The sequence below is a fragment of the Alligator mississippiensis genome, chromosome 2 (assembly GCF_030867095.1).
Source record: "Alligator mississippiensis isolate rAllMis1 chromosome 2, rAllMis1, whole genome shotgun sequence".
Lineage (NCBI taxonomy): Eukaryota > Metazoa > Chordata > Crocodylia > Alligatoridae > Alligator > Alligator mississippiensis.
In genome coordinates, this window is record NC_081825.1 from 166226425 (window position 1) to 166240409 (window position 13985).

The 13985-nt window shown below is 42.8% G+C and overlaps 1 protein-coding gene across 5 annotated transcripts in view; it reads left to right on the plus strand.

The window, feature by feature from the left end:
- ANKRD17 (ankyrin repeat domain 17) overlaps positions 1–13985 on the plus strand; it is a 201272-nt gene that overhangs the window by 121881 nt on the left and 65406 nt on the right. For all 5 annotated transcript variants that reach the window (XM_059722369.1, XM_059722370.1, XM_059722371.1 and 2 more), the window contains exons 6-7: positions 2603–2836; positions 5208–5302. In XM_059722369.1, the coding sequence (XP_059578352.1) occupies positions 2603–2836; positions 5208–5302 (329 nt within the window). The remainder of the gene's footprint in view (positions 1–2602; positions 2837–5207; positions 5303–13985) is intronic.

Below are 13985 nucleotides of genomic sequence, written 5' to 3' on the forward strand. Positions count from 1 at the left end.
TGGATTGCAACATGCAGTTTCCAAAACTGAACAACATGTCCTGCACTTGTTAGGCAGAAACTTAATTGTGAAAGGATGTCTATCAACCGCCTTGGCTGTTCTTCATGGCCAAAATTAGCAGGAACCCAATGGCAACCCAATAGGGGAGGTGGTGGTACAGGAGAATAAGAACAAAAGTTAAAAGATGGAGAGAATTGATTTTAAAGCTTGAAAGAGAAAATGGTGAGGGGAGAACCCACCCCAAAGTGCAGGGAGTAGAATAGCAAGATGCACACTAAGAACACGAGTTAAAACAAAAGGGAGGGAAGAGAAAGTGATCGTAATATTGGCACTGTGTATCATTTTCCCATTCGTCACTGGGATAGTTTGAGGCATGTTAATTTACATGCCCATGCATAGACATACTAATAAAATTAAACAATAATCTTAATTCCATAATAACACTGTAACAAATCTTAAATATCAAAACATTGAAGAAGAATGGGTTGAAGGAATTGAACAAAAAACCTGGATTAAGCAATGTATGACAGAATTCCTACTACCTTGTGCTAAGAAAATCTCAGGATTTGAGTTCTGTGATGTGAAGGTCATTGTCTGAACCACTAGAGCACTGGTTCTTGTTAGACACAAGGCACTCCTCAGAAAATGCTAGCTCTGAACGTTCATTCATTTTTTGATTACAGTAAACTAGCAGAGCAATTCTTCTACTGCAAAGAACTCAGAAAGACCATAACAAGTTAAAATTTTTGGCTTCATGGATTCTGGTTTGAAATCTCAGGGTATTTCAGGTGACTTGTGTAGGTATAATATTGCTAACAGTGCTAATATTGAGCTTGCAACTTGGCTATGGCTGCTGGCTAGAAGTCTGTCACCTGCTCCCCTCTCCCCAGCTGTCTGCAGTCACTCACTGAAGAGTCCTGTCCCCCCTGCAGCAAGGGAAGTGCAGATGGAGCAGAGCAGCAGGCCCTTCAGCAGAGGGGATGGGAATTATGCTGCAGCTCTGTGCCACTGATTTTTACTCTTCCTCTCCCCATCCCCTTACTGCACAAGCCAGATCAGACCTCATTGCATGCTGAGGGTCACCAGCTCCTGTTCTGAAGCATTGCAGGAGCTATAGGGAGCTACACTTAAGTCAGAAAAAAAATTCCATCTACTTAAGTGCAGGTTTTCACATAGGTTCTAGATTTTGCATGCCGCTTGGGCAGACTGCAGTTATATATAATAAGTAAATATTTAATCTAGGATTTAGGTATTTACTGTCAGCTATTATGCAGATAATAAAATTGAAGTATTTCTTTCTTGAGCAATCTTCAATAAGGTGTTTCTTATTCATAAGTGTCAGAGACTATGCATCTAAAAAGTAGTGGCATAGTACTTGTACTTTGGGGGTATTGATCTGTTTGATTTTTCTCTAGTGCTTTTTTTCTGTAAAAGTGTGAAGGGAGTGATAAGTGCCTGAAAAATCCAACTCATTGAGCAGATTCAGAAGTGAAACTCAGCTATGAAAAAAATCTAATAACAAATATGGAGACATTAATAAATCTATTCAAAAAAGTATTTTGAACACAATTTGGGTACTTTCTAGTATTTTTTTGCAAACTGGCTTTGTTCTTTTCTGGCACAGATTTGCTAGACATGTGGTGAGTGTAAGACGGTGTTTGGTTTCACTGCCCTTTGCAATTCTGCCATATTTTATATTCACATCTAATCTGTTTCAATGAATAATTTCATATATCTTTTTTGTTGCTGTATTTTAAGAAGAAAAATCTGTTTTCCTCTTAAACTTCAAGAGTTCTCAACCAGTTTTAGAATAACCAAGGTATGAATGATGCTGTTGAAATAGTCTTTTGAGAAACGGGTCACTGTCAACAAACTACCAATGAACACTGTGAAACTAAAACTTACATTATCAATTGTTGTTAGAAAGTAGCTTATCTTTATCACTGCTGTTAATCATGGAGTGTTCATACTGGTGCATTCGTTGAGACACAATGAACATATATTATTAATAAGAGTGTGCTGATTCTAGCTCTTGTAAAATCTAGTCACAGAAAACTAACTTCTTGATATTATATTTTGCTGTTATACAAAAAATTATTGAAAGTCATGCAGGGTGGCACCTTAGTGACTAACTAGTTCAGAGAGGCATGAACTTCTTTAGGCAGCAGCCTCCAAAATACTTAAATTATTGAATTTATAAAAGAGATCTAATGTGAGCTTTCCTTCGTGCATAGCTGTTTCTCTTCATTGAAACTGTCAAATTTAATTGGAATTGTGAAACTGATATTCTTCAATGTGAATATAGATCATGGCAGTAATTGTACATTTGTATGGCATTAAATAGGGGTGATTTTAATTTTTTTCAGGACTTCAAGCCATGGTTTAGCATTTCAATCTATTAGCATTGTTACATGTGAGAGAAGATGTGTTTTAATCCTACTGTTTTTTGAGTTGCACCTGAAAAATCTTTTGCCTGCTGTTTTTAAAGAATTGCCTTCATATTAGCATGTTGAAATGAGGCTGAGGATGAATTTCAAGTTTGGGCAGTATCTCTAACTCATTGTCTTTTCTTATTTTCTTCCCCTCTCCCCCTTTGTATTAGGCAACACAGCACTTACATATGCCTGTGCTGGGGGCTATGTAGATGTTGTGAAAGTATTGTTGGAATCGGGTGCTAGTATTGAGGACCATAATGAAAATGGTCATACCCCTCTTATGGAAGCAGGAAGTGCTGGCCATGTGGAAGTAGCCAGAGTGCTGTTAGAAAATGGAGCAGGAATCAATACGCATTCCAATGAATTTAAGGAGAGTGCTCTCACATTGGCCTGTTATAAAGGTGAAGTATTGAGGTCTTTACTTATTTGCCAGAATTTTTATAAACAGTTTCCTTAAACCTTGATGTTCAGCACAAAAAATAATTAAAAGGTTATAAGGTAAATATATATTTTGTGCAGATTCTCTAACCCTATTTAGTATCTTGTTACATTGATAGCGCCATTAAATTTAATTTGACCACATAAGGTGCTAATTAGTGTATGGATATTAGTCTCGACCTAAATTTATACTGTAGGTTTACCCGAGGTTTTAAGTCTTTCTTACTCCATCAGTGAAATGCTTAGTGAAATACATGTGTTTTGTGCAGTAAATATAATATCCAACTTCTAAAATGAGAGTTCATTAATAAAATATGGCAAAGATCTGGCACTGTACAATGAATGTCAGTTTAATTTTCTATAAAATAGAGGTGGGGGGACTGAGTCACAGAACTAAAGTGGCTTGCTCAAGATGACAGCCTGAGGGTGACAAGTCATAAATAGACCTCAGGTCTCTAATGTTCTGCTCTGCTTGTCCATGTTGCCTGTTCGTTATCAAGCAACAGGGTTGCCAACTGGATTGAAGCTATTTTGGGAGATATTTTTCCCCAACATAACATAATGTCATTAATTGTACTGTTCAACCCTTTCGCAATATCAGTCTCCCAGATGGCTTTCAGTAGTCACTGGGAGATAGATGCTGGTCCTGGTAGATTCCCGGCCAATCCGGGAGGGTTCGCAACCCTATCGGGCAACTACCTTAGATTATGCAGGCATAAAGTAAAAATCTTCTGGACTTCTTTGGGTATGGAAAATGTATACTTGGAACAGCTTAAAGGGGGGCGGAGAGAGCTCCTGCTCCAGCCTTCACAGCAGGTGATAAAACTGTAGCAGTACAAGTGTAGCCAACCATCTCAGAGCCTGCTTCATCCTAGATCAAAGTACGGGCAGTTTAGCTCACTTGCATCTATCTCTATTGGATCCTGCACGTGTAATGGTTACAGCATAACAGCTTTGGTTTGCCCCCAAGTAAGGTTGCTCTATGTGTTCATTTGCCCATACCCTGTTTTAGAACTAATATAGCCCTGGCAATACAGTTGCATAACTTTGGCTCAAGCCAGAAAGTAGCCATCTTCACAAGTATTTCAAGAATTTGAAATGTGCAGGTCCCTTTACTTCGTGATCTGTTTACCAGGAAGCTGCTGTTCTGGAGATGTTATCATAATGCTAGTTGCCTAACAGCCTGTTAAATTCAGCCTAGCTCTGCATATACAGCAGGGGTGGGCAAAGTATGGCCATAGGCCAAATCCAGCCCACCAACAGATTCAATCTGGCCCGTGGGTGGACGGCTGCCAACTTGCTGGATGTGGCCCATGGGGTCATGGTGTCAGCAGTGATGGGCAGTGGTGTCAGCTGTGGACACTGCGGACAGGTTCAGCTGCTCAGATACAGAACCTGCCAGTGGCCATCCACAGCTGACCCGCTGCCTTCCTGGTGTGGTAGAAGCTCCCACCAGAGCACTGATCCAGAACCTGCCAGTGGCATCAACCACGGACCCAGGCAGGAGCTGCTGCCACACGGGGTGGGTGTCAAGGTCTTGCTCTGTCTATCTCTCTCTGTCACTTCTCTTCTTCCTCCCTCCCCTTTCCTCCAGAACCTGGCCGAAACTGTTGTTCATCAGGAGCCCCAACACTCAGCCGTGGGCCCAGGCAGGAGCTGCTGCCATGCCGGGCAGGTGTCAGCATTAGCTGTGACACTGCTGGCAGGTTCTGCCGCTAGGCAGCAGCTTCTGCCTGGGTTCACAGCTGTGTAAAAAGACAAAGTGAAAGAGACAGATAGAGATTGCTGTGGCCCTCAACAGGTCCCCAGAACTCATTAAGTGGCCCTTCAGCTGAAATAACTGCCCACCCCGATACACAGCAACCATCTTTTGTAATATGGTCACGGTACATGAACTACTACTCAGCAGTATTATGTCCATAATGTTCATGATAAGCATTCTGGTAGATTAGAATGCTCAGGAATTATTTTTGTATTAAAGTAAACAATTCTTATTTAAGTAACTTGAATTTGTGCTATTTAACATCCTTGTATCATATTGAACTTATATCTGTACTTGTGCAGTATTTTAGTGATTATCATGGGCCATGACACTATTTACAGTAAATGTTGCCTGTTTGCTCTTGCTTACAATGCAAAAGGTGGAAACTATTGCCTTCAGAGGTATTTTTCCTTTTTTCTTAATGTAATAAGTTGGCTGTGCCCGGATCCTGGTTGCATATTTTAAACGGGACCTTCCACTGTATGTTAATCTGTGAATAGACAGATAAAAATGACAAATGTCTTGTTGAAAGTGGTGTGAGGTGATGTTAATACTGGGTATTTTTGATTTAGGCCATTTAGAAATGGTGAGGTTTCTGCTGGAGGCAGGTGCAGACCAGGAGCACAAAACAGATGAGATGCATACTGCTTTAATGGAGGCTTGCATGGTAAGAGACACATTATTATAGCTTGGAAAGCATATATAGCATTTGTTCAGCTATTGGAGAAGATCCACAGGACAGTAATCCCTTCCAATTTTTGCTACAAAATCCAACTTAAAAATGAGCAAATGCAGTATCATTTGGAAGTAGTGTTTGTTTTTTTTTTCTACTCTTGCTTGATGGCCCTCTGGATGGTGAAGAAAGGAAACATGGTTAAAAATAAGATTTTAAAATAAATAATGTAAAAGAACACTCATTTTATGTCTCTCACTAGTAGTGGTCTGTGCAGGCTCTAAAAAAAAAAAAAAAAAATTGGATGATTTTTTTTTTTTTAAGGCCATTTGAAGGAAAATCTTCCTAAAGAACGTACTGAAATAAGTGAGTAGTACTGAACTGTACTTCACTTTCAGGTTTATACATTGCTACAGTAACTGACTTGAAATATAAAGCTCTTCTTTCATGGCGACTGTTAAATTTTCATACAGGAAACTAAATTGTAATAATTTGAACTGAACTTTCTCAGTGGCCTTGCTAATACATACATATAACAAAAGTTTAAAATATAGTTCTCTTACATTTAAAACTTGTATGGTAAACATGCCTGATCTTGGCTATTGGAGGCATGCAACGTGAGTTGCTATAGTTTAGGGAAGAGATCAGCAGTTGGATCTGGCATGTGGAGTTAGAGCAGTGGTTCTCAACCTTTTTTGAACCAGGACCCATTTGTAAATATTGATGACCAGTCCTGACCCAGTGCCCTTCACTCGCGACCCACCGCCCCCAGTGTGTGGGGCGGGGGGTAGGTGTGTGGGAGGCATGGGGGACCCCAAGCAGCCTCTTGCAGGCTGGAACTCTGCCAGCCTGTAAAGGAAAAGCCACAGTTTCCCACATTTTTCTCTTTTAAAGGAGAATCCATTTTTAAAGTTTGTTCACAACTTTCATATATTCTTGCAACACACTTTTGCATTGGAACCCACAACTTGAGAAACAATGAGTTAGAGGACTTCACCTGAGTCTGTGCTGGTGTTTGTACTGGAACTAGGCAGCAAGGCACTGCTCCCTTGCATCTGACCTTTTTTTCCTCCCCTTCCTGTCACTGCCACATACACTTGCTTCAGCAGGGCTTTGGCCCTGTTCCAGCCTGGTAGCGGCTGTTGCAGTGATGGTGGCTCTGACCAGAGCCTGTGCCAGAGCTGCTGCGGCCATTGTTGCTGCTACTGGGACAGCTGGGGCCAGCTCCATGCCCCAGGCTGGAGTGTGGCCAGAATTGTGCTGGTGCCAGAGCAAGGGTAAACGGTGGGATGGGGGCAGAGGCTGGGAGTGGAAGGGGGCAAGACGGGCAGAATTAGATGTGGGGGAGACAAAATTGGTTGGGGGGACAGGCAAGAAGGGGGCTAGGTGGGGGCAGGTACCGGGGTGGGAGGGTAGGTGCCAGGAAGTTCTGGCATGGGTGTCAGCAGGTGGCAGGGTGGGCAGGTGCCAATTTCGGGGGGAGGCAGAAGGGGGGTTGCAAGGGATGGGGAAGAACGGGCTGCAAGGGGCAGGAATCAAGCTGCTAGACTCCCCCACTGCTTGCCCCTCCAGTGCCTTTCCCCACCTTCTTCCCCACGATCACTGCTTTTCCCCACTGCAGCAGTGGGGGGAAATGAATTTAAGATGATCCTCCAAAAATTAGATTATATGGAAAATGAAAACAAATTTATAATTTTTCCTCATATAGAATCTTAATAATTAGGGGATCGTCTTAGATTTAGGTCAATATGTTAACTTTAAAGCTGAATTAAATGGATTAAAAGGTTGGAGGAACAATAAAAAAAGATGCAAGGTACAACACAATTCTAAGTTAGGAGTGGATAGGGGATTTCTTTTGCTACACTGTCCAGGAAGTCAGTGTTTGTCATCATTACACCCTTGTTTTCTTTCTTAATTTGTCTTTTTTTAAAAGGCATGCCATCAGAACAGAAGTTGAAGCATAGTCCGAGTTGACAAAACTTAACAAGTATATTGGGTACTTCCCTTGGCTAGGGGACCATCAAGATAGCAATTTGCTGAGAATATACCCTGGTAGAGTCACACAGAAATTAGGAAATTGAAGATGTAAATTTTACACATATTAATGCTGCTAGATGATTATTTTAAGCTTAATTTATGATGGTTATCAATGCTCTTGTATCGGGATTTTTTTAAGATGTCTGTAAATTAAATCTTGGATTCTAGCAATTTTCACATTAGTTTAGCTCAACAATTTGTAATATTTTGACTGTTTCACATATTCTAGCAGCAGCTCATAAATACGATTGATTGATAAATTTTAGTTTGTTTGAGATACAGATGCTAGTTATATTAAGCAGTTGTATAACACCTTATTTACATGAATTGCCACCCTGAGGAATCCCAGATTTTAAATCCTTTGCATCATTGCTTTGCTTTCGTTGTATTTTTGTAGTATTCTGGGCTTTGACTCTTGGATTCTTCTTAGATCTTGTGATTCATGCATGTATATGCCCCTCCCCCTTTCTCCTCAGCTCTTTGGAAGGTGTTCAGGGAGTATAGTTTTCTTGTATAGAAAAAAATTCTCTTGTGGATATTTACAGAAATAGTTCTGGATCTTTTACATTGTTATTGACAGGGATTCTGGTTTTCTTTGTTTAAAAATTGCAAATTCTCTGATAAAGAATCCCAGATTCTCTGATTAACCCCTCTTCCAAAATATATGTTCTTTCACGATTAAAATGACATGCCACTTGTATATGAGAGTGTGTGTGTGTGTATATTTAAAATATACATATCAGTTGAATACAATGTTTTATTGATATATTTACAATTTTAAAGCAATTTGAGAAGCTACCAGTGCCTCAATCATTACAATAAAATAAGTTCTAAATACGTATATATCTTGGTGTTTGATCTTGGTTCTTTTTATCATGGAAAAATCAGAGCTGCTTCTGCCTTCTTTGCTCACCATAATGTGGGTCAAGTTTGCAGGTGTCCCCCCAGCTCCTTTGTGGTGCTGAGCAGCTCTGATATGCTAATGTCCTGCCCATATCCCTGGCCCTGCCATTGCCCCTCACTCCCAGCTCTGCCAGTGTCCCTTACTCCCAACCGAGTTCCTCCCCCCTAATGCCCCTCATTTCCATCTCACAATTTCCTGTCCCTGCCAGTGCTCCTTACTCTCGCCTTGCAGTCCCCCCACCCCTGCTGGAGGGGCAGGTGCCTCCAGATGGGGCCAGCTGGCAGAAATGTGGTGCTGGGCTCACTAGCAGCACTGAGTGCTGCCTCAGACCCCCTGCTCCACCATAGCCCTGCTGCCCAGACTCCTTCCCCCAGCACCAGCAGGCACCTGCCCTACCCACCCACCAGTCTCTCCTGCACATCCCTACCGCACATGCTCATGCTTCGCACAGCCCCCTAGAAGGTCCCTAAGCCCTGGCCCTTCAATCCCCACTCCTCATAACTTACCTGCATCCAGCTGCTGGAGCTGCTCCCACCACGTATGCTGGACATGTGAATGCACACACATGTGCCGTGCTTTACTTCTAGTCATGTTCCTCCTGCTCCTCCCAGCCCCAAGCAGATCCTTGCAGGGTTTCCTACGGCTTCCCTTGGTTTTCTCCGTTAAAGGGGAAAATTCTTGATTTTTCTTTCTCCTTTAAAAGTGTAAAGCTGTATTTTTCCATGGGAAATGGAAAACCCAGATCCCTGGTTATCAGCTAGTTTCATCTCTTCCCCCCATTACAGTGGTATCTGAGCACCATTGTTCATAGGTTGAGAAGTGCAACTACAAATGTCCCTGCCAAGGAGGGTATGGTCTAAGTGTGATCTAAATTGTACAGATGGAGGCAGTTTTAATTGCCTCTTCAGCTGCAGGCAGACTTTTTGGTACTCTTCTAGCTGCAGAGCAGAAATTGAAATTGAACGAACTAGAAGTTCTAATCCCTCCTCTATCTATGAAATTTTACAACCTGAAACTGAAATCCAAAGTCCCCTCTCATTCCCCTTGAGCTAAATCAGTTGTTATCCCTTCACTAGATTTCAAGTTATTTTGGAATTTTCTCCTTGTTATAAGTCTGAATAATGCCTCATGATGGTACTAGCACTTTAGGACAACTCCTGGGCCTAAATCCTCATTAAAGAATAAATTTAGTCTTCTCTTTCATGAAAAATCTCTAAAGGCTCTAAATCTGGTCAGGATTATATCTGATCAAATTAGTTAGTTTCAAAATAGAAAATGGTTTTCAGAACCAGTTTCACTTCTCTAGGATTCTGTAGGAAACACCTGCATGTGGGTGAAGATGATTTGTGCTATACTGTATCCCAGTAGCTGGATACAGGTAGGTTATGAGGAGTGGGGATTGAAGGGCCAGGGCTTGGGGACCTTCCAGGGGGCTGTGTGGAGCATGAACGTGTGCAGTAGGGATGTGCAGGAGAGATTGGTGTGTGGGTGGGGAAGGTGCCTGCTGGTGCTGGGGGAAGGAGTCTGGGCAGCAGGGCTATGGTGGAGTGGGGGTCTGAGGCAGCACTTGGTGCTGCCGGTGAGCCCAGCTCCGCATTTCTGCCAGCAGGCCCCATCTGGAGGCACCTGCCCCTCCAGCAGGGGTGGGGGGACTGGAGGGTGAGAGTGAGGAGCACTGGCAGGGACAGGGAGCCGTGGGGTGGAAGTGATGGGCATTAGGGGGAGGGACTCAGTTGGGAGTGAGGGGCACTGGAAGAGCTGGGGTGGGGTTGGGGTGTGGGCTGAGAGTGAGGGGCAATGGCAGGGCCAGGGATATGGGCAGGACATTAGCATTTCAGGACTGCTCAGCACCACAAAGGAGCTGGGGAGACACCTGCAAGCTGGACCCACGTTATGGTGAGCAAAGGCGGCAGAAGGAGCTCTGATTTTTTCCATGATAAAAAGAACCAAGATCAAACACCAAGATATATACATATTTAGAACTTATTTTATTATAATGATTGAGGCACTGGTAGCTTTCCAAATTTCTAAATTTGTGGTATACTTAACCATATAATCTATCTGGTAGAAAGGAAGGTAATTGTTACTCAGCTAGAACTGTTCTGCCACTTAAGGGAGCCTTTGAATCATTAGAGTAGGCATTCCTTTTCTTCATTTTTTTTTCTTTCTTTTTTCTCACAACAAACCTTAACCAGCTCCTTGATGGGTCTTTGTCAGGGACCAAGTTTATGAAGGTAAGAAATGCTAGGCCCTTTGCCCATAGTCAACTCCCTTGGCCTCCATGGGGTGGGAGGGCAGGGGTAAGCCCTGGACCTTTTTAACTTCAAGAGGATAGCTCACATAGCCTATCGATACATAGGCAAGGGATGTAGGGATGAAAGATATGGTTGTTCAGGTGTTGCCATGATACTAGTAAGGAAAGCTGGGTGAGCAGCTTCCTAGAGCACTTTCAAAAACTTGCTGCCCAAACCTTTAAAAATAACTATTCCTTAACTCAAGTTTTCTGAAGAATTAGTAGTCGTCTTTCCCCAATCTAAGAAGGCTACAGTCTCCTGAGTACTATTACACTTGGTACAGGGGTGTAGGTTGTAGCTGTGTTGGTCTAAGGACTTAGGCAGACAGTTCTTTGGGTGAATCTGATATCTTTTATTAGACCAACTTAAATAGTTGGAAAACAATTGTTGTTTTCTAACTATTTAAGTTGGTCTAATAAAAGATATCCGATTCAGCCAAAGAACCTTGTCTGCCATTATACTTGGTATGTATTCTAGAACAGTGGTTCTCAACCTTTTTCACACTGGTACCCATTAGCATAACTATCATCTTGCTGTGACGCACACCTTCCCGGTCCCCAACACAGTGTCTGTCTCCTTCCCCCTCCCCGCTTCCCCTCCAGTTGCTGTGTCCGGCCCCCTCCCTCTCCCACTGCTTTACTGCTGTGCTGTGTGCTCACCTCTTCTTCCCCCCCCCCCCCCCCCCCCAAACTCCATGCAGCCTTGCATCATTTCCCACCGACCTCCCCACGACTCTTTAAAATCTTCTTGCAACTCACTTTTGGGTCATGGCCCATGGGTTGAGAAACACTGTTTTAAGCACAAATGTGGCATCTACAGGTTCTCTATAAGAAACTGTCTCACCTTTCTCTTAAATGCCAGTAAGCCTTTCTGAATAAGGGATTTTCTCTAAGTAAAATTGCACTGATTTAACTTAAGGGTGCTTACTGAAAAAAATCCAACTTCCATATTTATTTACCTTGTACTTGTACATTTATCAGGCCAAGCTGACAATATCAACAAGGTTTAAAACAATCAGTGTTCATAAAAAGAAATGCTTTGATTTATCTTAATTGTAGGTATAAGGAAATCCCTAAATACCTTTAGTTACATTGGTAAAATTGTTGTGTGTTGAGCAAGCTGTAGTTACATTTACAACCGAACAGCAGCTTTAGAGTCTCTTGGATTTTCTTATGTTACTTTAACAGTATGTCCTTACATTGCAAGGTTCATTAAACCAGTGGCAAGACTGTGTTTCAGTTGACACGCAGTGAGCTTGAGCCGGGGTGGTCAACCTGTGGCATGAGTGCCACAAGTGGCACAGGCAGCTTCTGTGGTTTGCAACAAATTGGGGAGAAGACAGGCAGTGAAGCGACAGAGAAAGCAAAGCAGCAAATTGGCCAGGGTAGTACAGGGAAGAAAGCAGAAAGAACATCAGATCAGGCAGGGGAAGGACTGGAGTGGCATTTGGGGAGAGCTAATGCTTGACCTACCTGCCAGAAAGTTCGGCCCTCGCTGGTTCAGACCATTCAGGTCTTGTCTGTTATAAAGTTCTGCACAGCTATGGCAAATAGGAATATAGCTGATGTATCTGTGCTAGCAAAATATTTGTCTTTCAGGGAGACTTGGGTTTTGTAATGGTGCCAATTTAGTTAAACCGGTAGTTATCCCATAGTGAGTAGATTAAGCCTCAGTCTGGTCTTCAAAAATGGTCTGTCTCTGACTCTTTGAAGCATAATTTTTCTTCCTTGCTGCAAACAGAGAATTTCTGATATCTTATTAGATCAGCTTAGGACAGGTAAGCAGGCTTTGGCCAGCTCTTGCAGTTAAAGAACCTTTCCCATGATTATTCCTGGATGAATAAGATTCTTCTGTATATACAGCCCAAGAGTTTTTCCCAAAAGTAGTGTTGCAGTTTTACTTTAACTAGGACATCATCCTGCCTTTTAGATGTCCCAGATCTTGTTATTCAAAGGAAATCAAGTTTGCCTCCCTGGATGTCAGAAAGGGTATAAGATACTATTTGCACATGATTAAGTCCTTTAATATGTCAGACAAGCAGTTTTTATACTTTATTTGCAAAAAGAACCTCTAAGGCAGTGAGTTTCTAGCTGAGTGAAAATGGCAGTCACTGATTTAATTAAGAGCAGGCAAAACTTCATCAGGAAACAAGGTGTACTTGAGTAGGTGGCTGATAATATCAAAGAAGCTTGGTTCTCCTGGGAGACAATTGCTCTACCCATATGATACTTGGTACTACCAATTTTTTTTTAAATCAGAAGGTCTCAAAGCTGGAGCTAAAGCACTGCATGTATGGTGTCATCTCTGAAATTTTCTGGCTTTTACATTTGCACAGTCACTTGGACGATGATTCCTTAGATCAGGGGTTTTGCACCTTTTTTTAACAAATGTACTCCTTCTGTCTCAGAGTTTCAGCTCATGTACCCCTTTATATTAAAATTATTTAGGGGGCTGAGCGCGTGCACGTGCCCTCCCTCCCCCTGGGCAGGTGAGTCTGTGGGGGAGGGGAAAGGGCCATGGGAGGGCCAAATCGAGGCCCTCATGGTGAGGAAGGGAGTGGGGCACAGGCAGGGGCAGGGGCAGGGGTTGGGGTGAATGGGGCCCTGGCTGGGCCAGGTCTTGGAACAGTCGAAGCCCGGGCGGCTTGTCCAGGTGTGCAGGGAGGCTCCCGCCACTGCGTGCACCCTGGTGCAAGCCTGGGGGGCATATTCCCCCCTGATCTGTGCGTGGGGTAGAGGTGGCTGCCACTGCGCACTGGGCTTTGCGCGCTGCTGCAGCTGCCCTGGGAGCCACTTCTGTCCTGTGCACAGGTCAGGGGGGCACATGCCCCTTAGGCCTCTGCTGGGGTGCATGCAGTGGTGGGAGCCACCCCCCCCCCCCCCCGACCTTGTTAAGTACTCCTAGGGGTACGCCTACCCCTGGTTGACAACTGCTTAGATTTTTTAGCCATCAAACCTGCTGCAAAGCACACGTTTTCCTTTGGGCGTCTGTAGAGTTTTCTGGATCCCATTTTAACATGGAGAGTATGCATTTCATTTTGAATAAGGCTTGAAGCATATATGCAGTTCATTTTTGGTTTGGATATAAGGATACTCAAGGTTAAGGGAAGCCAGACCAATTGGATGCCTTTTTCCTGACATATATATATATTTTTTTTAAGTTTAATTTTAGTGCTGAACTTGGTATCCTTCCAGTTAAGGTAGCTTTGCTAATTTTTTCTTTTTTTCTTTTTTTTTTTTTATAGGAGGTTTTGAATTCCTGCTAAAGGCTTACTTCTTGAGAGGTCTTTCACTCTTTTCTAAACAGCGTATTTTTCCTTAGATGATTTATAGTGACTAAGTTGACTTGTTTCTCACTGTCTTGACTCCAGCCTACTATATACATTAAGACACAAAGCCAAAAAGCTGTAACAGTTGGTGTCTGAAAGTCTGGTCTTCTTTCC